The sequence below is a fragment of the Onychostoma macrolepis genome, chromosome 20 (genome assembly GCF_012432095.1).
Source record: "Onychostoma macrolepis isolate SWU-2019 chromosome 20, ASM1243209v1, whole genome shotgun sequence".
Classification (NCBI taxonomy): Eukaryota; Metazoa; Chordata; class Actinopteri; order Cypriniformes; family Cyprinidae; genus Onychostoma; species Onychostoma macrolepis.
Window position 1 is genome coordinate 17,269,211 of NC_081174.1, and position 22,395 is coordinate 17,291,605.

The 22,395-nt window shown below is 36.3% G+C and overlaps 2 protein-coding genes and 1 long non-coding RNA gene across 6 annotated transcripts; 2 read left to right on the forward strand and 1 right to left on the reverse strand.

Annotated features, from left to right (window-relative positions):
* Nucleotides 1-101: 101 nt before the first annotated feature.
* si:dkey-177p2.18 (phospholipase B1, membrane-associated) lies at nt 102-7,909 on the forward strand. Its single transcript, XM_058756176.1, has 16 exons — nt 102-381; nt 587-651; nt 866-956; nt 1,250-1,308; nt 3,422-3,489; nt 3,602-3,645; nt 3,764-3,884; nt 4,040-4,091; nt 4,202-4,282; nt 4,635-4,700; nt 5,188-5,279; nt 5,530-5,611; nt 5,696-5,797; nt 5,946-6,041; nt 6,360-6,431; nt 6,553-7,909. The coding sequence occupies exons 1-16, from the start codon at nt 324-326 to the stop codon at nt 6,703-6,705; spliced, it is 1,302 nt and encodes a 433-aa protein (XP_058612159.1). The 5' UTR covers nt 102-323; the 3' UTR covers nt 6,706-7,909.
* A 1,879-nt stretch (nt 7,910-9,788) lies between these two features.
* Nucleotides 9,789-12,632, reverse strand: LOC131527524 (uncharacterized). 2 transcript variants are annotated; one of them, XR_009267673.1, is made up of 3 exons: nt 12,538-12,632; nt 10,683-10,792; nt 9,789-10,151 (listed from the first exon to the last, which is right to left on the reverse strand). It is a non-coding gene; the product is annotated as an uncharacterized LOC131527524 (long non-coding RNA). The 2 variants fall into 2 exon arrangements; XR_009267674.1 differs by lacking the exon at nt 12,538-12,632 and adding an exon at nt 11,070-11,313.
* Nucleotides 11,703-22,061, forward strand: chga (chromogranin A). Of its 3 annotated transcripts, XM_058756683.1 has the most exons (9): nt 11,703-11,986; nt 12,609-12,658; nt 13,222-13,327; nt 13,701-13,794; nt 15,301-15,369; nt 15,624-15,707; nt 18,366-18,674; nt 20,561-20,928; nt 21,495-22,061. In XM_058756683.1, exons 4-9 carry the CDS (start codon nt 13,704-13,706, stop codon nt 21,576-21,578), a joined length of 1,005 nt encoding a protein of 334 aa, XP_058612666.1. In that variant the 5' UTR covers nt 11,703-11,986; nt 12,609-12,658; nt 13,222-13,327; nt 13,701-13,703; the 3' UTR covers nt 21,579-22,061. The 3 variants fall into 3 exon arrangements, with proteins under 3 accessions (XP_058612666.1, XP_058612664.1, XP_058612665.1); XM_058756681.1 differs by lacking the exon at nt 13,222-13,327; XM_058756682.1 differs by lacking the exons at nt 11,703-11,986; nt 12,609-12,658 and having other exon boundaries at nt 12,665-13,327.
* The last annotated feature ends 334 nt before the right edge of the window (nt 22,062-22,395 follow it).

The following is a 22,395-nucleotide window of genomic DNA, read 5'->3' on the forward strand; positions in this document are numbered from 1 at the left end:
ATAATTAGACCTACAGATGCTGTTCGGTCCAAACACACATCCAGTGTGCACAACATCTCTCCTGGTCCAGATCTGTATTGAGCTGCGGGTCTGGTTCTCCCAGACCCCAGTGCGATACGGTTTCTATTAAAGCTCTCTGAAGTTGTGAATGGTCACCAGTCCTCTGGCAGTTGCATGTGTGCCTGGATCATGCTTTATGTCGGTGGGCCTGAACTTCGTCACTCAGCTGTTTTGGGTGGGGGAGATAAAGGGGCACTGATATAATGGCCCCGTTCTCTCTGCACGCACATCCATTGTGCTAACCCGCTTGGAAACGCTCCACCATGGAGTGGCTTTTCATTGCCGTGGCAACCTGTTTGCTAGCCCTCTGTCCTGTCAAAGGTAAGTGCTAGAAGCATCCAGAGCTGGGAAGATAAGCTGGAGCGCAGGGCCCACGTTACATGTGTGAGATTGACCTGGGATGAAGGAACAAGATGTTTGCTTGGACCTATGATAAGGCCTCCGTGCTAGTCAGTGGAAGCTGGACTGTTATTTTTCAAACTTTATTAAGTCTGAAGTGCTTATGGATCTTAATATTTTTCCCAAGGTGACGAGTGGAGGCTGGAATATGAGGAAGGACTTAGTCACTATAGTGAGGAAGCGCTTAGAAAGGTGCGTTTGTGTATTTGTAATGGAAATGTTTTGACCATCAAGGATGTTTTCGTGTTGGAATGTCACATGAGGCCATAAGTACAACATTCTGATTGGTTTGTCTGTAATAAATCATAATGTAAACAATGTATCCGGTTGGTCTATAGTGTGGTCCGTGACCTGAATGATGTTTTAGTTGTGACCTCACTGTAACCAGCATGTTATTTTGTTACAGGAGTTTCCTGAGAAGACCAGGCCAATCAGTTTCAAACACCCACCTTTCATGTGTCCTGACATGAGCCCCTCCTCTTCTGTGCCCACCTCAGGTAGGCTGGTCTAGGGTCAGTGTTTTGCCCACATAGTATGATGCATGCAGACTTCTGATCTAAAGTCAATACGGTCAAACTTAATTATTCAAGCTGCCAGAACTAGTCAGGAATGGGACAGTTTTTTTAATTAGATTTTTCACATTTTCTCCGAGGCTGTGAGGACATTTTTACCTAGATGCTGATGTTTATCATTGGTGATGAATGTTAGCTCTTGTTGTACCACGGGCAAACTTAATTACAGCAGAATCTTTAGGTATCTGATCTTCTGATTCGCTGTATCTCTATTGTAGTTGAGCTGGTGAAGCCTGCGGATATTAAAGTGATCGCTGCCCTTGGGGATTCATTGACGGTGAGTGTGATTATTGACTCTTTCCTTTTCAGTTTTAAAGACCACAGTTCATTAGTTAGCTGACAACATAATTAATTATACACTATATTTAATCACATTCACTCATGAGACAAAATGAGATAAATTTCAGGGATAGTTCACCCAAAAAATGTCAATTCTGTTATCATTTCATGTCGTTCCAAACCTGTATGACTTCCTTTCTTCTGTGGAATATAAAAGTAGTGTTGGTTACCATTGACTTTACCATGACTTTAATTGTTTGGACAAAAAAACTATTTCTCAAAATATCTTCTTATGTTAAACAGGAAAAAAAGTCAGATTTGAAATGACATGATGGTGTGTAAATGATGATGGAATTTATATTTTTGTGTGAACTGCCTTTAAAGGGGTCATGAACTGAGAAACCAAAATTCCCTTGATCTTTTGATATACAAGAGGTCATTGTGCTATGAAAAAATCCTGTAAGTTTCAGAACTCAAAACTTTCTTGTTAGTCTAAAAACAGTTTATATTGAAGCCAGTCTGTCAAAATGAGAGCTAGTGGAATGTACCACTCTGTTACGTAATAGTGTGACCATAGGCGTAAATCCCGGGGGGGACCCCCCCTAAAAATATCATTACAAGTGACTCTGTGTATTGTAAATAATATAATGGACATATACTAATAATTGTGTAAGTAGTAAAACAAAATAAACGCAAAAAAGCAGTTTTAAGTTCAGAAATGTATTCAGTCCCCCTCCCTTGCCTCACAGTGGTTTGGTCCACTGCCTCCTTACTACCTTTACCGATACACACATGAGCCCGGTGGGAGAGAGTAAAGTTCTTCAGTAGTTATTTGTAAGTAACTTAGGCTGTCAAGGCTATTTTATTCGATATATATATTTATATATCGTGTAAAATGATTCTTTCTATTTAATACAGATGATGCTGGATCATTAATAAATTAGTCATGACAAAAATAATGATGATATCCGATGTAGTTTTCTGTGAGAGATTATAAGTTTACTAAGCTTAATTACGTAGATTGTCACCCACTATAACTAACACGGTGATAAGCCTGTGTGTGAACTGATATTAGGCAAATATTGTAGACCTACCGATGTGTTGGGTTTTGCTCAATATGATGTTAAGTGGCAGATCAGTGAATATCTAAAGAGAAGTCCTCAGTCCTAGACGAAACCTAAATACTATGTGGAGGACACAAAATAATAATTATAATATTACTGCGTGGTGAACAATATGAACCGAACTGAATATTTAAACACTGTCTCCATGCTATACACATGCTATGTACACAAATCTATCCGTACAAGTACAATTTTGGCTTTATTATTTGTGTCCCCTTCAAAAATTGTTCTTGAGAAATTTTATGTTTATAAAACAGATCAACACCTGCTTCTACAGCGCTGCCTGTTTTGCCTTGCCCACTAATTTTACATTAACTGCTTAGCCCCGCCCACCGATTCTACATCATTAACTGTTTAGCCCACCAATTATCGCACGTAGTGGGTAAATGAAGAGAGGCAAACGCAGGTCTCTACACAGAAACCAAACGATAAAGATGGCTCCGAAGACAAAGACGCTGTGCAGTGCCAAGCTGTGGGGGGAAAAAACAGTCTTTGCATTGCCTTACTTCTGATCCCAACATTAGGAAAGAGTGGATGAACTTTATTTTTAATGAAGTACCAGACCACGTCAGTAAGAACTTGGTCCTTTGTTCACTTAATTTTACCGTGGATTCTTTACAAACAAGGCACAAGATCCATCTGCGAAGAACGGAGGCTGTCAAACATACAAAACTATTAACCAATCATAGCAGTGGGCGTTTACTTCCAACTCTACAATCCACCACGCCTATTCAAACAGAGCATTCTGATGAGGGGGGACAGAAAATACTTCTAAATTATGTGGGTTTTTTTTGATGCAAATATCTTGACAACATTTATATGTGGACCTCAGAGTACAAAATAAAACAAGGCAGTTTATGACCCCTTTAAGCAGATAGCAAAATAAGAACACTTTTATAACTAATGCAGTTACTGATAATACAGGTGTGTGGTGAATAAAATTATAATAATAATAATCTCTAATAATAGTAATTCTCTCACTTGTAGACAGCAATTGGTGCAAACGCAACCACAGTTCTTGGCATACCTATTGAATTTCGTCACGTGTCTTGGAGGTAATAGTATTACTAATGTTAACATTGCTTTTGATTTCTTTATGACTGCTACTTTTAGAAATAAAGTGACTTATTTGCCAATAAAAGGTTATTTTTATTGTGATTTTAACAGCATTGGTGGCTATGGAACCTTTCAAGATGTCATAACACTGGCAAGTACGTAGTTTTGCCTTAATGTCAGTCATATTCTGCATTTACAAACTGAAATCTGTTGCAAAATGCTTAAAAAGCATACAGCATTGGTGACCCAGACTGTTCTGTGCTTATGATTTAGACATCATTCGACTCTTCAACCCCCATTTAGTGGGACCCGCCCCAACTAAGACGGTCCATGGGACCCCGGCTCCCCTCTGCGAGACTGGATTTAACCTGGCCGTAACAGGACACAACACCTTGTAAATGCCAGTACATCAATAGTCATTCTTCATAAATGATTATTAAAGCTAAAACACTTGAAAATATGCCATCAAGATATTTTTACTTCAACTATATTTGTAATTTTTCTGTGGTGTCTTATCAGCTGATGATATGAATTTTGCTGTCTTCCTAGTAATCTTCCTGAACAAGTCAGACGTTTGATTGATACACTGAAAACATATGAGGTAAGTGTATTATTTTGCTAAAGTGATTTTGAATATGCCGTTTCCTTCAAATACAGATGGTGAAATCTTGGCATTATTGTGAATTTTATTTTCCCCATGTTTTGCCATAGGATATTGACTTTGATGAGGACTGGAAACTGTTGACCATTCTAATTGGGATGAATGACATCTGTGATTACTGCAAAGACAAGGCATTACTTACAAAGCTGTTTCTTTGGCAAACTACAGACAGAAGATTCTTCTACAGTATTGACAAATTTTGTTCACAATGTCAAAGCAGAAACTAGAGGAGGCTTAAATAAATGTTAAATTGATTGTGAACATATAGATGCTTGTGAAGATGATCATTAATGGCATGTTTCATTGTTCTCATGGGAAGTTGTCCTAGTGCTTTGAAATGTTTGCTTTTTAAGAAACCGCAGTTCTAGGCTAGTCAAAGTGCCCAAGTGACCTTTAAAGAGTCTGCATTCTGTATCAGACATATTGTCCTGTAGGAGTGTGTTTTGGAGCCTCTAAAATTATGTTCTCTATTTATACACACAGTCCCTGTTTTCGGTGGAGAACTTTGTCCATTACATGACTGTGTCCTTGGAAATGCTTATGAATGAGGTAATTTCGGAAAATTGGTCAGAAAAATGATTTCAGTTTCTTTTTAAAATTATTGAACTGAATGTACTGTACCATATATTAAATTGGTCAAAAGTGAAAGTTAAGATTTTACATTGTTACAAAAAATGTTTAAAAAAAAAAATGCTGTTATTTTTAACTTTCTATTAATCAAAGAATCCTGAAAAAAAACTTAACAAAAAAAAAAAAACTATTTAAGTTAAGCAGCACAGATGTTTCCATCGTTAATGATAATAATAAGAAATGTTTCTTGAATCATGTGACAATGAAGACTGAAATAATGGCTGTTGAAAAAACGTCTTTACCATCACAGGAATAAATTGCATTTTAAAACGTATTAACATGGAAAAAATTTATTTAGCATTGTAATAATATTTAACAAAATTACTGTTTGCACTGTATTTTTGATTGAATAATTGAAGCCTTGGTAGTATATTTTTGAACATTTTCTTTTAATTTACCTTTGCAGGTTCCTCGAATGATAGTGAACGTGGTCCAGATACTGCCGATGGAGACCCTGAGGGAAGTACAGAAGCCCACGCCAGGATGTCTGCTCCAAAGGTACAGGAAATGAAATCAAGCATTTATCAAGCTTAATCGAGCGAAGGGAGAAAGTGGTTTCATCGATGATGGCTGCACATGGAAAATGCATATCTAGTCACTTTTCTGGAATCATTCAATCAAAACTTTCTTTTAATGTTCATGTGTAACAACATTCAGCCTGTTTTGCTCAAGATGGTTGGCACGTCATCTTTATTCTTTCAGTGCTACAGGATAATTTCTCTCCTATCCTATGCTCTGATCTCTCCAGATCATTCTGCTCCTGTCTGGTAAAGCCAGCTGCGGGATCTGCTGATCTGAAGGAGCTGGTTGGAGTCAACCTTGAATTCCAGGTGTGTTTGTTTTCACAATTATCTACACCGTTATGTTATCAATCTGTAATTTGCAGATGCTGAATGACATTGCTTTTGTCTCAGAAAGCACTGGAGCAGCTCTTGCACGCTGACCGCTTCTTTAAGAATGACTTTGCCGTAGTTTTGCAGCCATTCCTGAAACACGCAGATCCTCCAAGACTCCCTGTGAGTAGTGACCACTGACTGTTTATTAATTACTATAATTTATACACATTGCAGTTAGTTTTGCATTAAGGTTAAAAAAAAAAAAGTTTACATTAAAATATGAATTTGCTGTTCATAATTTGTGCCATTTATATTTATCTCTGCTTAGAATGGGAAGATTGATATGAGCTTTTTTACTCCGGACTGTTTCCACTTCACCATGAAAGGACATGAGGAGTTAGCCAAGGGACTGTGGAACAACATGGTAACAATTTTAACTCTGAAGAAATTCTCAAAGCTCCAAAAAAAAAAATAAATAAATAAAAAGAATATAAGAATATAAAAGTAAAATATAAAATAATTTAAATATAAAAGTAAAATGTAGAATATAAATAAAAGAAAAGAAAATAGAAAAGAAAAATGAATAATAAAGAGTTAAAAAAAAAAAATGTAGTATTTTGATGTGCAGTACAGTGCATTTGAGGTATTTTACCAGTACAACCTCTGATTATATGCCACTGTCATACAGGCACAGTATGTCATTTTAAAATGAAATCTTTTCTCTCATTTCTTGTGTGGCAAGTTTCAACCTGAGGGGGAGAAGTTCATGGTGGAGAGCTTTTCAAACCCTATTGAGCTCATTTGCCCCCCAGTGGTAAGAAATTATTATTAGTGTAATTTTTTTATGTCACTATAGTTACATGTGTTGGATTTTCTTTCTAATTCCATTATTATTTGCTTTAAATGTCTTTCCTGCTCAAACTGACAAATCCCAGAGTCATCCGTACATTTACACCAGACCCAGTGCTGCAAAGTCAGGCACATCGCTTCCTGAGATGCCCCAGTCAGCTGGCATCAGACTAACTGTTCTCCACCTCATCTTGGCTTTCCTTCCACTGTGGTTGGCTGTTAATCTGGCCTCCTTGTAGGACATCCATATGGAGTATCATGGTACATCATGTCTGCCCACCCGATGTTCTACTTGGGCTTAATATCATTGCTTTGAACCATTGAGGATCTATTCTGAGACTTGTGCCACTGCAGGATGGTCTATGATGAAACCGATAACGAGGGAGTAAAAGATAAACAAGTTATCAAAAATGAACAGGAAATTGGAGTTGGCAAAATATGAAGACTTGGTTACAGTCAATATCATATTTAATTGCTCTGTAGAGTTTATGCAATGGAAATGGGAATGTAGAAACCTCAGAATAGAAAAATATATGCTAATGTGATGACCTTTTCTGATATACCCAACCAAAATAGCACAAGAGCAGGTGCAAAGCCACTTTTAGCTCGGTGTAATGCTGCTATAATTAATTTAGGTATGAAAGGTAACTGTGTAAGCTAATTCCGGATGGTTTGAATAAAAACGGCCAGAGGTTATACCGTAAACTCATTAAGCCTAGAATTGAATGTTGACTGAGAACAGCTGTTTTGCTTCTGAGAGCATGGTGAAAAGTAAACTGTTTGAGAGCTTCTTAATGTCCACAGTAATAAGATAATTGCTTTGGATGCTGCAACATGAGAAGTGCTGTTGGTCTTCTCAAATAAAGCTTTCAGAAGGGGTACTTACCTGTTTTCCTTCCATTTTTTGTTTTTTTTCTTTTAAAGTCAATTTTTATTCATTTTAAGATATGATTTTTCTATACAGCTGAAGGTTCTTCATGGTTTGTTGAATTAATTCTTCTATTACCAATCAATGAACCCATCTTTATAGTTGTAATTAGCAGCTCCCGAAGGTTCTTGGAAACAACCAAACAAATAAACAAGAATCATTTAAATGAATTATAGCAATGCAATTATATTGGTGGTTTCTTCACATTTATGTAATAAATATGTTCATGTTTTGTCAGTCTGTTTGATTGTGTCTGCATTTGTCCAAACTTAGCTGAGTGCTGCATATTCATTAGTATTATTATCATTCAAAGTGGATGTGCTTTGACCCACTTTATACCTCAAAACTGTCAGTGAATTGCTAATATTAGCCTGTTTTTCTGTTTAAAAGCCTTTTTTAAAATAAGTACACAAAGAAACTAACATGCAGGCGTTTATATTTTTGCCACAGAAAGTAATGTCTATCATTAAATCACTTGGTTGTTTTTTTTCTATCCCTGAGATCACAAGAGTGAATTGAAGGCTTATTTGTCAATACCCTGTTTCCATATCAGTTTACCTTTGACCAATTCACAGTTATGCACTATTGTTTAGGAAGACTAATATTTTTGGAGCTTTATGTTGTACATATGCTATGGATTCATTTACTTTCCTGTATTGACGGCTAACACAAAGCTATTGCCTTGATCAATATCAATAATGAAGATGTCTTAGAATATGAGGTTATTTATTTATTGCACACTGGGAGTTCTTTTGATTGGAGTTTTTTACATTAAAAACAAAAAGTAATTGCTCAACTCAGCTCTGAGAAACTGCTTTTCATGGCTAATTTATTATCATGATTTGAAATAATTGAACTCGATCACAAAAACAAGCATTTATTTCAAAAATGAGAACTTTTCATTATTATCATACTTGCAGGGTTTTGGTAGATGAGTGGAACATTTTAGTTCCACATAAGTATGTTGTCCTCTGGGCATTTCTGGGAAAGTAGTTAAGCAAATTGCTCATTTTGTTCAACCATGTACATTATAAAATAAATCCGATTTCCATGCATGACTGAATAAAACAGCACCATACAGTTTTACATATATTTCCACAGGGGGAAAAAGTAGAAATTATGCATTTTAATATAACTAATTTTAATATAATTAATTACTTGGAAAAAATTATTGCGAAACTCAGGAGCAAATGTGATGTATGGTTTTTTTTTTTTTTGTCCATTTCAAACTGATACAAACAGGAAACCATACATTGTTTCCTCTCTGAAGGAAATTAGATGCAATACATTACAAGCACGTACTCATACTCCTACTGACTGTTCGATTTTCATTCAATTTTAGTGTGTCCAGAATAGCGAAATAGCATTATCTTCTCATTACAAATCAATGGTCAACATGTCTGTTGCCTCGAATTTCTTGCTTTTCTGCAATGTTTCTGTTTAACTCAATATAATTTTCCCCAACAGGGGTCAAATGTATAAACAGCTGCCTCTAATGTGTGCATTATCAGAGCCCACTTGGGTAGAGCCTTGTTTTCTGTGTCACCTACGAATAATATGATAAATGAAGTCTGAATGGCTTGTTGAGATGCACAATGAGCGACGGATTTATTGTTTTCATGAGCTACAAGGACATTTATTCACATATTGCAATTAACAAAGAGAGCATAGTTCCATCAAAGCAACCTATTAAAACATAAAATAATAAGTGGTGAACAAATAATTAAGCAGAAGTATTTAATCACATTTTTGCATGTGAATTGAAAACCTACACAACATGTAGAGGAGCTGTAGTGAATGTTGTAATTGCATGCCGCTCTCCTACAACTAATAATCTGCTTCCTGCTCACATTCACTCTCTTTCATCCCCTGCCACTCGCTTTCTATAATGCATCTTTACTGGGCTCAATAAATTAGTTGGTAGGATAATCACATATGGTTCCCCTGAGGTCCATCATTTACTGTCTATGTCAATGTTTAATGCAGTCCCTTTCTAATTGAATTACTTTCTGTTTTGAATAGCAGGCACTACTGACCGACTTCTGTTTGGTATGCAACACAAAGCTTCATGCCAAACAGCCTGCCATTCATTTTGCTTTATAGGGACTAAATGACTACAATTTGATGTTTTTTACTTTAATATTTTACTGTACAAATATTTTAGTGGAAATCATGATCTTGTGCTCAAAGCCATTTTATCTGAGCAATGCATGGGATCTTGAAGGAACCTCATAATAGCTAATAAGACATCCCAGTGGGCATTTGATGTCAATTTAACATCAATATGACATCAAACATTGATGTCAAAATTACGTCACGAAATAGGTCAAAAATGAAAGTCATTTTGACGTCAAAGTGTCGATGTCAATTTGATGTTAAGATTTTGACCTCTGCTGATGTCATTTTGATGTTATTTTGATGTCATGCTTTGTTGGCATTTGATGTCAATTCTACATCTATTTGATGTCAGGATGTCATGATGTTGATGTCATTTTAATGCTATTTTGATATCATTCAATATCAAGCTTCGATATCAATTCAACATAAATGTGACATCAAACATTTTTTGACATATTTTTGACATCACAAATTTATTGACATATTTTGATATTTCAATGTCAAGCATTACTCAATTTCAACCTAAATGTACAATGACTGACAACATACACATACTTTGAGATCTGATATGTTTTTATTTTATTTTTTTGTAATATAGTGGGGCCGCTATGGATTCACACTTCCAGAGCTCTCAAGTGCCTGTAAAAGAGAACAAGAAAGCAAACATTAAAATGGGCCCTGTCCATTAACATAACTAATGCTTAGTACCCATCAGTAGTAGGCTACTCTTTATTATTATATTATATTATTATTAATAGTATATAGACAACTAAAAGATAACCCACATTATAGCCTAATCACATGCAGTAGTCAGAGGTGCAGATGTGTACTAATATATGATAATGGATCAAACCTTTTGTTAATATCTGTTAATAGTGTCATATGTCAGGATCTCATTTCACTGCTAGTAATCAGTCCACATTTTGTACTGAATTGTAGAATGTGAACATTCATTCAAAGCCAGAGAGCAGCGTTTTCAAAACATCATATTCTCTTGGCTCTTCCCTATGTAAGGCTAGTGGTGTCTCATTTCCATGGTGAATATTTTTACCCCCATGTCTTGCCACTCTGTTTAGAATGACATGGTGTAGGCGTAAAACGAAGGGGAAGGGTAAAACAGAGAAATGGGATTGGGCCTAAATCTACATCGTTGTTTGCAGCAGCTCCTACCTTCCGGCGCCCAGTGCCCCCTCTTCTGTCCGGCGCAGCGCGCAAATGGTTGGCCATCAGGCTACCAATGGAAGCTTCTGTGATGCCAGGTTGTGACTTCTGGATGGCACCTGAAAAATTTAACAGCACTTGCCATTTATCTTACACATACTGATCAAAATAAAAATCATGTAGAGAATAGAGCTACCACGGGCATGGGTAATGAGCATCATTACTGATTGCCAGAGTGAGTCGCTGAGCAAATTCACATTGTATGGGTAAAGTTATGTAGCATCGGTATAAAACCTCTAAAAACAATCACAAATAGGGCAGTTCATCAATTGTGGTTTGGAATTAGACCTACTGCAACTGGATTGATAAAAAGTCATGTAGTTGCAAACATCTCACCTGGCTACTTGTAATATAATGAAAATATGCATATTCATGCATGTCATACATGGTGGTCAAAATCTTGACTATTTGTTGATGTCAAATTGACGTCAATGTGCCCGCTGGGATCTGTGTGGATGATATACTGTATGTGAGTAATGTCAGTTCACCAATGCAGATTTGACCCATATTATATTTTAGGCATGTCCTAGATTATAACTTTTGAATTAAAAGGAAAAAAATAAGATACAGCCTATGAGTTTCAGGAAAGGGTGATGTTATGCTTTTGTTTGCCTTTGGTCTCAAGCAGAATATTAATAGATTGAAAATCAATGTTGCGATACATTTTAAAATGAGAAAAAATATGGAAATAAATACATTTCTTTAGACGACCCAACACACCCTTCTACAAAATATGGGACCCCAAATGTCGAATAGAATTTGTACTTATATACATAGGCCTACTACTTAGTATAAGCTATATTATGTGTATTATTACTAGTGTAAATAACAAAATGTATGAAATTAAAGCAGTCGTTGACATCCATATATGCATATAGTAATATAATAATAATTATTATTAACTTTTTTTCCTTTATCATTTAGTAGATGGTGAACTAAGCAGCTGTACTTCATACTGATGTCATTTCCTCTTCATCAAGTCTTCTATATAAAGGCGGCATCGCTGCGGTAGTGAGTAGTGACATTGAGGCATTGTGATCCGGCGAAACAAATAAGAGCAGGCGGCTTATGCGCATAATGCATCCATAAATCAGCGAGTGTTTCATTCACTCTGAGGAAAGGAAAGTACTAGCGTTCTCTCGCTTTCTCTGGCACGACGGTTCTTCACTTTTAAACAGAACGGTTGCCTGCGCTTCGCATCACGAAAATGATCGCACGAGGATGCGCTGCTCTTGTGGTGCTGGTGAATTTTGGTAAGTGTGCAAGATGTACAAATAATCACGTAACGTGTTAAGTTATTGTGGGAATACTTAGTGGAATTTGGATGATGAATTGATTCTGTTGGCTGTACATTTTCTACGTGTGAGCTGTGCCATGTCTCTATCAGCACCAAGGACAGCGGATAAAACACTTGTGAGGAGCACAAAAGGCTTTTCACACTTGACATAAACGTGATCTTTACATGCGTTACAATAGGCTACTTAGTCTTTTAGTAATTAATCCTCTTCGAGAATTTCGCATTGTAAATCCGGGGTTAACGTTTTTATTTATAAAGTCATTAACATTAATTAGACAATACAGCAATAACCGGTTGTCTACTGTATCTGCGTAAATCTCCGATGCAACAAAAAGAATAATGCGTCCGTTAACGCGTTTCCCGTCGTTGTTCGACATTTTAACGGTTTCCCTCAGATTGCAAACAGCGAGTGAAAGTTTCTGCGACGTACAAAGAACATGAATAGTTAATGAGCTAAGCACTGAAGCGGTTTATGATTGGTTGTCTGTTGCTAGACGACTCGCGTACCTTACTTCACCAAAAGATTAAACCCAGCTTTCCACACAGAGTCATTATCAAAACTCTCTCTCTTTTTCCAGTCTTCTCCGTACCTGTCTCTCCAGGTCACATGGACGACAAGGATGTGAAGGTATGAGTTGATAAATCACAAAATGTTCGTTTTCGGCTTCACTACTGTTCAGTATTATTTTAATGTGTATTTGGAGCAGCCTTTTGGAACATAAGGATGCACAGAATGGCAGCAGCCATAGTCCATGTTGTCAGGAAGTGTGGAGGAAAGCAGCATAAGTGAGACAGTGACTCAACAACACGATTTCAGCCTGTGACAGCTGGTGCCATGTGTGCTTACTCAGAGGAGGCTACCAACTACAGATGACTGCAAACTGTGCTTTTAAACTAAACTATGATGAACTGAATTTAAACTTAAATTGAAGTTGGGTTGCACTCATTTAACTCAGTTGAGATTGTCTCACGTGATTCTTTCCTATCCTTACCCATGAAAAATGCCTTAAGAGAGGGACTGTTTTGATAGAGGACACTTGAAAATTCAGAAATGTGTGTAAATCTGAAGTTTTGGGGGGAAAGACATCGGCAATGTCAAGTTGCAAACAGATGCAGTTCTTCTCGGTTAAATGATAATGCCATTTCAGCAACACTTTGGCCTTACTGAGGGAGGCTGTTTTCCCCTGACAGCAGAGAAATGTTTGACTTTGGGGGAATGTGGAGCCAAACAAATCGCAGAGACGGGTGAGAGGGATGAAAGCACTGAGGAGGAAATGACATTGATTGAAAGTGAAATGTAAGACAGTAAGGATGGCTAGATATGGGGGGTTTGAGATATTGTTGGCATGCTGCATCTGTGTCCTCTGTCACATTGATCTTATGAGTGCATGAGTCCATATATACACACTGCCGTTTAAAAACAAGGATGCATTACATTTATTAAATGCATATTTGAAAGATTTCTAAAGGATCATGTGACACTGAAGACTGGAGTAATGGCTACTAAAAATTCAGCTTTGCCATCACAGGGATAAATTACATTTTAAAATATATTCAAGTAGAAATATTATTTTAAATTGTAATACTATTTCAAAATACTATAATTTTTTTCAAAATAGCTTAAACATGTCTCGCCATTTCTTAACCCAATCTTCTCTGTCTTTGTATAGGTGATGAAGTGTATTGTGGAAGTAATTGCAGATGCCCTGTCCAAGCCTCATCCCATCCCAGTCTCCCAGGACTGCCTTGAAACCCTCAGCGCTGGTGAGCGCCTGCATTAGTGACACCTAGACTACTATTATTTCCATATATTTAGCTGCACTTGGGTGCACTTCCTCCCTATCATCAGAAGTGACCTTCCCGATATGATCAATATATGCTATCATTGCTGCGGTGACTGCACGTTTCTGATAGTTGAAAGTTAATGGAGTAAAGCAATGAATGACATTAGCACAGGAGTCATAGTGTGAAGTTTTGCTGTGCACTGTTGAGTCACATTGCAGGGTCTTTTTTTCGTTGATACTTTAATAGTTGTAAAATCAATCATTAAATTAGCAAGGCAGGTATTGTTACTGAGATAACGCTTACAACAGTGAAATCAAACACTCTGTGAGAGGCTTACACAATGAGTCTAGGACAAAGAAACAGTGAAGGACAGAGACTGACAGAAGGAGAGAGGAGAACCGATTTGAGAAAAGCAGAATTTCACAAAGACACTGTAAAAACATTTATATTTTTAACAGAACAAATTGCTATACTAAAAACTTTAACTGTTAGTTACCTTACCAAAATATAGTAAAATTATTATAGATAATATAATATAATAGTAGTGATAATAATAATAATTTAATTTGAATAAAATGTATTTAACATCCTCAAGATTCTGTTTAAACCAACCTTTTTTTATTATTAATAGAGTAAGAAAACTAATAGTTCTAAGTAATATTTAATAGTTCAAATAAGTTAGTGTATTAAAATTGTATTATTAAAAGACATACAGTCAGTAACTGTATCTATAACTGAAACTAAAAATAAAACCATAAAAATCATTAGTTGAAATAAATGTTAACTGAAAAACAATAAATATATTAAAAAAATAATTTCTCACTTTAATTTAGTTTAACCCGATGAAAAAGAACAAAAAGTATATAGACATATTTAAAAACGACTAAATATGACAACAATACATCAAAATGACTAAAACTTGAACTAAAATAAAATGAAAATGGAAAATATAAAAATAAAAACTGATAAAAAAAAAAAAATGTAATAATGTTTCAATGATAAAATAAGACTGATATACAGACACCAAAATGCTATTCCCTAATGCTTGTCCATTATATGTCAATTCTGTACAGCAATATTCTGGCAACTAAAGCTGTCAGTTTTGTACCACAATTTTAACAGATTGCGAAGAGGCTTGGCAGAGAAATAAGACGACAGACATTTTTGGAGAGAAAGTAAGGAGTAGAGTGAATAGCATTGCCATCGAGTGAGCAGCCGACTCTGCATTCACTCTTTGTCGGTCAGCAGAAAAGGAAAATCTTGACTCAACGTTAATTCAACGCAAATCTCCTCTCCCCCGCTTTATTGCTTTCACTTTCTATCTTCTCTCTCAGCGGGCCTGATGATTAATAGTGCTGCTCAGGAGAAGGCAGTAAATTTCAGGGCAATTAATGCAAATAATGTAAAAATAAAGTAAAGTGCTGACTGCTAAAAATATTGTTTGGAGTTTGGAGCTGTGTGTGAGGTGTACCTTTTATTTTCCAGATGACAGGCTTGTGAGCATCCTGCGCCACCGCAACTTTCTCAGAGAGATGCAAGATATCGCTGTGGAGGGTAAGAGGCAGATGCACCAGATTTGATTGGGACAGCATGCACTAACTCTGTTTCCTATGGAGAAACGCTAATGGCAGCAGAATGACAATTGGGTGCTAATAGCTTTTTTGGCAGCAGTAGGTCATTTGAAATGTAGAGCAGAGAATTGTATAGCACTGCTGATGAACTCTGAAAGAGAATCCATACATTCTGTTTTATTGCCAAGAAGCTGCTATGTCTGCTTGTGACCATTTCCCCACCTAACTGCTTCTTAGGAGCCAATGAAAGAGCACAGAAACACCCAGGAGATGCACCTGAACATGTGACTAGCCTCTCTAGAGACACAATGAAAACTGCAGGTGAGATTAATCCACTTCTTAATTGCCACAGTACATGACTCTATGCTAGTCTGCTACATCTTTATTTATTTATTTACATTCCCATATGGAAATGTTATATATGAGAGTGTTATTGCCATATGTTACATATATATATATATATATATATATATATATATATATTTATGTATATATTAGTGCTGTCAAGCGATTAATCGCGATTAATCACATCCAAAATAAAAGTTTTAGTTTATTTAATATATTTAATGTATGTGGACTGTGTATAATTATTATGTATATATAAATACACACATACGGTATATATTTTGAAAATATTTACATGTATATACATTTATATATTTATATTTTATATTATATATAAATATATTTAATATATAAACAACATATTTTTCTTAAATATATATATATATATATATATATATATACATAATAAATATACACAAGTGTACACATATATTATGTAAACAAAAACTTTCATTTTGGATGCGATTAATCGCAAGTAATCGTTTGACAGCACTAATATATCTATACTTTCACATATTTACATACTCTGGATAGATGAAAGACAGAGCATAAAGAAAATTTCTGTAGAAAACTTTGTTTATGTACATATGTTAATTATGTTTATATGATGATTTTTTTTATATGGTATAATTTGTAGCAACCATATATGTCAACAATATATTTTATTTATATGCAACTTTATTAAAACCACATATATAGAAAAATCTGTATATTAAGTTAAAGGTGCACTAAGCAATTTTTGAAAAACGCTTTTGACAGCAGTGTCGGACCATGTCCCAAAACACACTTGCAGCCAGTCAGCAGTAAGGGGCGTGTCTTGTAATGATACAGCGCTCAGTTTGAGTGTACAGGACGGATATTAGCAGATCGACTATAGATAGAGAGAACTGGAAGATAAGAAAAGAGGAAAATATCGGAGGAACAAAACATTAAAAAGAAGGGTTACGATCAGGCAAGAGGTAGGACCTGCATAAATATTGGAGCAGCTTTCTAGCGGTGGAGTGAACTCAAGGAGCAGGAAGGGCTCAAATCGGATGCCGAGGTTGTGTTGTTTTTTTTGCATTGTTTCACACAACTTATCTGTGTTGGCTTATGTTTAAATATGCTTGTGTGTCATCTTTGCTTGTTTCTGCGATCCTCGTTATGCCAGGGTTGTGTACATACGTGTGGGGCAGAGATATCAAAATAGGGGCCGAGGTCCTATTGGGCTATGGGCGTGTTTGTTTTGGTGCTTTCAAATATCAACATCGTTTGACAAAAATCACTTAGTGCACCTTTAAGTTGTGTAAATCTGTATAGTAAGTTTTTTTGTAACAAGTTTTTTTTTTTTTTAAATGCATGTGTGTCTTTTATATTTACACATATAATATCAAGCTGTATTGATGAGTTTTAGGATGGATATAAATGTACGTGACATGCTTGTCCAAAAAATTTCATACATATTTGTATGGTCTAGATATATATGTTAATATATTGTTCCAATTTCTAATAGATTTAATTTGTGTTTTTACTTCATATGACAATATATCGCAATTTAATATACATTTCATTTGTGTATGGGTTGTTTTACTATATTATTATATTATATATTTTTATATGCATGCTAATACACTTTGCATATAAGAGAAGAAAGATGAGAGATTGTTCTAATCTTAGAATAAATTCCTGGGGAAAAAAACCCAAAAACAAACGCTGCTTTGATTTAGCACTGCCTGTCACTCTTCAAAGGATAGAAGACAGTCATTCAATGCTCTCAAAGCACATTTTAGTGTGAACCACTGTGTTCTGCTCTATAGTGCTGCACTTAGCAGCATTCTGACAGAATCAGGGCAGAGGGCACATCTGTCTCTTCTAGTGTGCATCGTTTCTTGTTGGTGAAAATGCACACTACCATTGGTACAATATTGAGCTTGTAAAATTTCTTATGCCAACGATCCTGGACTTTTGTCTTGGATATGTCATATCTCAAGTCTGTGGGCACAAGTGTGTGGGTGCTAAATATCATTCTGTACTTACAGTGTGAGAGTCAAGTAAAACACTGATTGTGTTTTAAACTACCCTTTAATTTGTGAGTGGGTTGTCAGTTTACTTTGCTGTGCATTTCATTTGACCTCATTCAAAAGAGCTGACCTTGAAAATGGTGCCATCTATTTCTATCATCTGCTTGCTTTGCAATTTCACATATTAAGTCGTGTCAGTCTGCTTAACTTTTTCCTGAGGTTAACGTGTTTTGAACACACCATCTATATGTTCTTTTGCAGATAGATTGATCCAAAGAAAAATCATGTAAACAGTCTGCTCCACAGCCTTGCACTTTCATTAAAAGGCACTGTTACAGAATTCATCACAGACGAATCAAATCTAAAGGCTTAGAACCTGAAGACCTGAAAGAAACAAAAACAGATCTCAAAATCTGTCTATCACACAGTATATAAATCAAACCCTAAGGCTCTAACCTGAAAGAAACCCAGTCCGCATAAAAGAATATCACACAAAACATTTATTTATTTTGATATATGATTATATTAATTTTGTTATCATGTATGAACACTATATAAATTACAATTTCTTTCTTTATTTAAATTATACAAAAATGAGCACCTAACCTCAGCGTAACCCTTTACCATCCTACAGATGATCAGTCAATGTTGGTTGCCTTGGATAAACCAGAAGAAGATGCAGAGAAGAGAGGAGTAGGAGAGGAGAGCTCCAGGGAAATTGAGGAGACAGAGCAGGAGTCTCAAAAACGCAACCAGATTGCTGAGGAAGAGGAGCGTGAAGAACACGAGAGTCCTAGCAATCACATTTCCAACTCCATAAACCCAGAGCAGAAGAGAGAGTCGCAGGAGGAGGCCACAAAAACGGAAGAGGGTAAACAAGAGGAGAAGAAACACTCCAGCTTGGAAAAGGAGAAGGAAAATGATCCGGCTCACCATAAAGATGGTAATGATGAAAGCGATGTGTGGGATGCCATATGCGCTACTTTCTGAGTTTATCTTTGAGTTGACAGCCTTATTCAGTATGATATGATATAACAAGCAATATTCTCACTGTAGATGAGTAAGGATGCATTACCGGCCCGATGGGTCCAGTGCCCTGGGACCTCTCAAATTCAGGGACCTCCTGCTGAGAAGCTTGTGGCTCGATATCTGGAAACAAGCCACTGCAGATGTACAATTGATAGATGAATAGTGCTTGAACGTGTGCCAGAAACTACTTCCACGTTGTGAACTACACAAAGAAATGAAATATGTCACTTGTTCCAGGATCCTCCACAGCATCAGCAGAACACACTGATGTTCTACACTACTAGATTTCTTGATTTATTACGATTCCGAAACTCTCAGTTCAGTTCTCATTTCATTCCTTTTTGATTCAATTCTGATTCCTTTGGGTGTATTTCAGCTATAATGTCCACTTTGCTTAAATATAAAAAAATCTCTCTCTTCTAATGCTGTAAATAACACAAGGCAGTGTTTCAAACTGATAACTTATGTTATTTCCATATTATATATATATTAAAATAACTGATTTATAAGAGTCATTCTTTTCAGGAATCAGGCTACACTAATCGTGCTGTATGTTTCTGATTCACTACAAAGAACCAGCTCAAGAGTCATTTGTTTGTGAATTGGACTATACTGGTTGTGCTGCATGGTTTTGATTCATTAAAAAGAGATAAGATTCATTTGTTTGTTTTAGATCCACTAAAATTTACAGACTCATAACAATCGTGAAATGGACACTAGTGCCATTCATTTTGATACGAGTTACATAACTCAGGTCAAATGTGATTTCTTGATACATTAGGTGAATATTAATTAAAAAAATTGCTGTGTAATGTTTTGTTTTGAATTAGTGATTATGAGTTATAACACAGCATTAATAATTTTACTTAGCTCTAGTCACGCAACATTGCCATTTCTTTTGATTTTAATTATAATGTGTTTTTCTTCTCTTTGTGGCTTTTCATCTCAAAACTGAGGAATTATTTAACATATTTACAATTGTTATTTGGCCATTACATCATAGATTTGTAACATGAATGACCTCAAAGTATCATAATCTATCCATGATCAGATGTGTACAGCTTTAAGCCCAGCAGATGAACAAATAGCCATAGTGCTCCTGCTAACAAATTGTCACCCCTCCTACATTCGATCAATAGCAACATAATCACCACTCTTTGAAAAGTGTGACTGCGAGTAACAGGGATGTCCAGGGAGAATTCATATAACAGGCACTTGCTTATTTCATTGAAGAGGTTGGGAATAACAGCAGGAGATTGTCTCTAAAACACAATGAGGTTAAAACGGGACAGGAGGGAGGGATGGGGAATGAAGATTGATAAGGGAATTTAGCGGTGCTCCATGAACAGGCCGGTGTGACAGTGCCTCCATCTATGAAATGAAATCCACGCTGCACTGTGGCCCGCTGAATCGATTCAATAATTGATGTTGGAGGCCATCCAGATCAGCAAGCTGCCTGTAGCTTGTTAAAAGTAGCCCTCAGATCTCAGAGGAACTTGGTGAAAAATGTCAGACATTTCAGGTGACTTTGCTTTAGTGTGTCTGCTAATAGAAACAATGATTTGGGAATCTGTGTTCATGAGTACAGATAGAAGGACAGGACGGGGGCTTATATTTCAGGATAAGAGGCATCAAGCAGTGAGCTGGCAAGAGAGAGCATTTCATTTAGAAGAGTGCTGGGTTTGCTGATGCTGCACTAAAGAAAATGTGTGTTTGTGTGTGTGTAGAATAGAGAAAAGAGACTAAGAAAATAGAGAAGATAATATAATAATTATAACTTTGTTCCCTTTTTATCTGAAGGGGAAACAGCCACTGATGATCAAGAAGCGAATCCTGATGTAGAACAATCCATCATAGAGGACAGCGAGGAGCACAAGGGAGCTGAAACAGAGAGAATGCATTCAAAAGAAGAGCTGGAAGAAGAGGAGGAGAAGAAAAGAGAGGTTGGAGTGAAGCGCTGGAGTCGTGTGAGCAAACTGTCCCACAAGAGAGTAGAGGCAAGCCCAAAACTTGATGAGCACTGGGAAGCACCACATCACTCTAAGGAGAGAGAAGATCAAGAGGGGGAGCTGTGGAGGAGCCCTGAGGAGCAGGAGCTGCAGCTCATGGCACAAACTCAACCACAGGACAAACGAGATGAAGAGGGCAGCGGCAGCAGAAAGACAGGGGTAGGACACCTACACGTTTTCTTAAAGTTTAAAACACAAACTCTATTTTTCTTCCGAGGAACACAAAAGTAGAATTTTTCTTTCTTTCAGTGAATCCATGGTTCATAGTGCTCAAAAATGCTTCAAAAATGACAAAGACTAATTCCACATCATCTGGAGTCGTACTATAGTTTTGTATAGATATTTTATAGTTTTTTTTTTTTTCTTAATAAATTAAAAAATATGTATATGAAAACTACGTAATCAGTATATTGGAATGATTTCTGAAGGATCATGTGACTGTAATGGCTGCTGAAAATTCAGCTTTAACATTACAGGAATAAATGACATTTAAAATATATTAAAATTGAACAGAACAATTAGAATAGAATAGAACAGTTAGTTATCCCAAATGATTAATTTCAAAAAATTATGAATGCAAATAGATAAAATACTGTCTTGGTGTGCATAAGAGAGTTAATAAAAAAAATACTGACCCCAAACTTTTGAATGGTAGTGTACAAGTAAATGTTCACGAAGCAGTTTAAAATGAACTAACGGCCTGATTTTCTCCCTTCTGTCATCAGGATGCTGAGATTGAAAGTCTGGCTGCCATTGAGTCTGAACTGGAGAGTGTGGCTCAGAAACTCCATGATCTGAGACGAGGCTGAGCTTCTCCAGCTCTTCTTCTCTTTCCACTTTGCCCTTCATCTCTCCTTCAGTAGAAAGGCATGTTAACTGGAGATGAGGCTCTCACCTTCTTGCTCAGTTCACAGCAGCGCAAGCTCTTATCTCAGCGCCGCAGATTCCCTGCTTATTCCCTCCATGTGTTAAATGAAACCTCAAAGCAACTTCTCTGGTGTCAGACATTCAGAGGTCCCTTCACTTTTTTTCTCCCAGCTCCTCCGCTTTGCTTTATTGTGCTTGCTTCCCAAAGAAATTTGGGCATCGAGTACATTTAATGTAAAATATTTGCTACCCAGAATTATCACACTAGGTTGAAATTTTAATATACGCAAGGATACATTTCTGAAAGATTGTACCTGATATTATGGAGTCTTATGATCCATAGGCAATAATGTTTTTATTAGATATGGTGATGACTGTAAATGCTTTTTGGGTTTCAAGAAAACAAATAAAGATCAAAAAGAAGTGTTTCAAACTGATTCCACAAAGTGTGAGTCTGAACTAAACCTCAAAGCGACCCAAAACTGATGTCAATACAGCAGACAAACAATCAGTCAAAGAATTCTCAGTGCTTAAATTTGGTTTTATTGTCCTTTTCATTCTTTTGTTATTTTAGAGGCATTTTCTGTCTCAAAAGAAAAAATTAACATATTTACAAACTATACATCATGTACAAGTATAACGTGATGGGGATAACACTGACCAACAACAAATTTAATACATTTGCCAATCATATTTCAGGGAAAGTTCACCCAAAAAATGCAAATTCTGTCATCATTTACTCACCCTCATGCCATTCCA